At 46.5% G+C, this 2,843-nt stretch overlaps 1 protein-coding gene across 2 annotated transcripts in view; it reads right to left on the bottom strand.

The window, feature by feature from the left end:
* Positions 1 to 426: 426 nt before the first annotated feature.
* Nckap1l (NCK associated protein 1 like) overlaps positions 427 to 2,843 on the bottom strand; it is a 58,939-nt gene continuing 56,522 nt past the window's right edge. For both annotated transcript variants that reach the window (XM_070042246.1, XM_070042248.1), the window contains exon 31: positions 427 to 634. In XM_070042246.1, the coding sequence (XP_069898347.1) occupies positions 503 to 634 (132 nt within the window). In that variant the 3' untranslated portion in view covers positions 427 to 502. The remainder of the gene's footprint in view (positions 635 to 2,843) is intronic.

Raw genomic sequence — 2,843 nt, 5'->3', positions numbered from 1 at the left:
GAATGTGCAGGAGACAATAGCAGCTCCAGAGGGAGGATTATAAGCTCATTATGGTTTAATATGATGATTGATCATCTCTGCCCGCCAGCATTATCCTAGAATAGTGATGAAGGTCGGAGAGACCCATACCTATCAGAGCTCAAGCTCTAGTCACCAGAGAAATACGTTTATAGGTCACTCAGTTTTTTTCATGGTAAAAATTCACACATGTGGCCCATCCATGAACTATCCTCCATGCCCCCAGCCTTCCCTACTTCTCTACCCTTTCTCAGCCCTGGATTATGCTACCATATAACTGTTCATCAGCTGTAGCTCCTGGCTCTTCCCTTTCCCTCTCCCTCTCCCTCCCCCCCTCTCTGTGTGTGTGTCTCTCTCTCCCTCCCTCCCCCTCTCTTCTTCTCCCTCTCCTTAGTATCCCACCCCACCCCCATCCCCTTTGAGGAAAATGACCACAGCTTCCATTCAGGCGTAGGTCTAGGTAGGTAGGTCCAAGGTGGGCCCTTCAGTGGGGAACGGCCGGCACCCGGTTCAGGTAGAAGGCCCGAGATACCTCCCTATAGGCATTTCGAAGCAGGACATAAGGAAAACAGGACTCCAGCATGTCAAGGGTCAGGAAGGATGATTCCTCCACCACCTGGAACAGACAGCACCAAGAGATGAGAAGTTCCAGTAGGACACAAATCTGTGATAACTCAGCTCCTCTTCATGCAGTTCCTGGGCTCTCTCCAGCCCTTAGAAAGTGTAATAAGTGCTCAGGGCTCCCAAGTCCCAGTTCTCACTCCCTCCTTCCCCTGATGTGGCTCCTAGAAGACAATGACAATGGACCCTATCCACTTTGTCAAAGCTAATATGAAGGACACAGAAGTAGAAATAGAAAGCATATAGATAATAATAACACCACTGTTCTAACAGTATCCTGCTCTGGATACTAAATCATACATGAGAGTGAAGCACAGATGTAGGTAAAGATGGAGAGAGGAGCTAATTACACAGCTCTGCAGCCAGAGAAACAATCACCACTGCAGGCCAAGGAAGAGAGGTCTGGAATCCACAAGAGCCCTCTTGCACTGGGCCTCCAGCTCCTCCCTCTCTCAGTACAACACTTGGGGAACAGTAAGGATGCTACATAAAGGAGCAGGCATGATTAATTAGTTTAATTAGAAGCTTGTGTTCTATGGTAAACCCAGCAGCTCCCACAGCCAAGCAGGAAGAGAAATCAAGATGCCTAGATGTGAAGAGGACAAAGCAGCATAAACCAGTACAGGGTGGGGAGTGGGGGGAGGGTAGTCTCCATATCTGAGAAAGAAACAGGGTGTATTTCCTATCCTTCAGTATCTCACCCCAAAAGGTTACAGGACAAAAACTGTTCCAGAGGGAAAGAGTAATTACATCCTCTGAGCATTCCCATAGATAGCTTCCCCAGTGATGTCAGGTATTTCAAGTTGGAAAAATCCACTAAGGAAAGAGAATCGATCCTACCTACTTGAACATGTTTTTGTTATGTCTCTCTCTGAAGTCCCTTCAAGTTTTACACTAGTAATATTTTGCTGTTCTCAAATACATGCACATTCAATACACACATTGGCCTCAGAGGAGCAGATACTGCAGCCTGGAAAGAAAGGAAATCTGCCAGCAAACCTAAAGCTAAGCTTTGGTGACAAAGCTCCTTGCTCAGCCCCAAGCCTCCTTACTCACAGCTCCTCTACATGCAGGTTCAGGGAAATGAGGGATGATTTCAGGAAGGACCCAGAGCCCTGATTTCCTATTCTCCACCAGGTCTCAAGGGCTCCTAACTGGCAGAAGTTTATGGTAATAGAAATGATACTTGAGTAGAGGCCAAAAACCTTAGGTTCTGAGGCCAGGTGCCCATGGCTCATTTCTGTAATCATTGCTACTCAGGAGGCTGAGATCTGAGGACTGAGGTTGGATGTTAGTCTAAGCAGACAAATCTGTGAGACTCCGATTAATCAAAAAAACACTGGAAGTATATCTGTGGCTCAAGTAGTAGAGTGCTAGCCTTGAGCATAAAAGCCAAGGGACAGAGCCCAGGCCCTGAGTTCAAGTCCCAGGATGGGCAAAGAAGGAGGAGGAGGAGGAGGAGGTAATGACGGTGGAGGAGGAAGGGGCAGGGGGAACAATTTAGGTTCTGGTTCCAAATCTACTCATATAACTTAGAGACCTTGAGTTGTATCTCATCTCCCCTCTCTTTTCCTAAGGTTCCTCACCAATAAATTGGAAGTACTGGACTAAGTGTCAGGATCAAGTATGACTCTCATATCAAAGTGTGCACTACCCTGCCAGGTGCCAATGGCTCATGCCTGTAATCTTAGCTACTCAGGAAGCTGAGATATGAGGATTCTGGTTCAAAGCCAGTCCAGACAGGAAAGAGCAGGAAACTCCATGAGACTCTTATTTCCAATTAACTATCAAAAAGCTGGAAGTGGAGATGTGGCTCAAGTGGTGGAGTGCTAGCCTTGAAAGAAAAAAAAAGTAACAAGTGAGTTCAAATTCTAATACCAGCACCGCACAAAAAAAGAAAAGAAAAGAGTGCATGGTCCTCTGAGAGAGCCAACTCTCCTAGGAAACTCATGCCAGGAACAGGTTGGCAACATTGCAATTGACACTGCCTAGGCTTGACAGAAAAGATAGGAAGAGTCCCCCACCCAGCCCCAGGGAGATAAGTGCCGGCCAGAATTTAGGGCTAGACAAATAGACTTTTAACTCAGAATACAGCTTCTTCCCCTCCAGCCATTTCCAATTTCTGTGTGAAAATATTTGCATTTAAATTGCTTTGTAGCAGCTAGTCCCTCTAATCTTCACCTCCTACCTCTGCTTCTACCTCT

The sequence above is a fragment of the Dipodomys merriami genome, unplaced genomic scaffold (genome assembly GCF_024711535.1).
Source record: "Dipodomys merriami isolate MVZ:Mamm:240054 unplaced genomic scaffold, mDipMer1.0.p SCAF_10, whole genome shotgun sequence".
Taxonomy (NCBI): domain Eukaryota; kingdom Metazoa; phylum Chordata; class Mammalia; order Rodentia; family Heteromyidae; genus Dipodomys; species Dipodomys merriami.
Note: the sequence above shows the minus strand (reverse complement) of the source record. Positions and strands in the feature narration are given on the sequence as shown.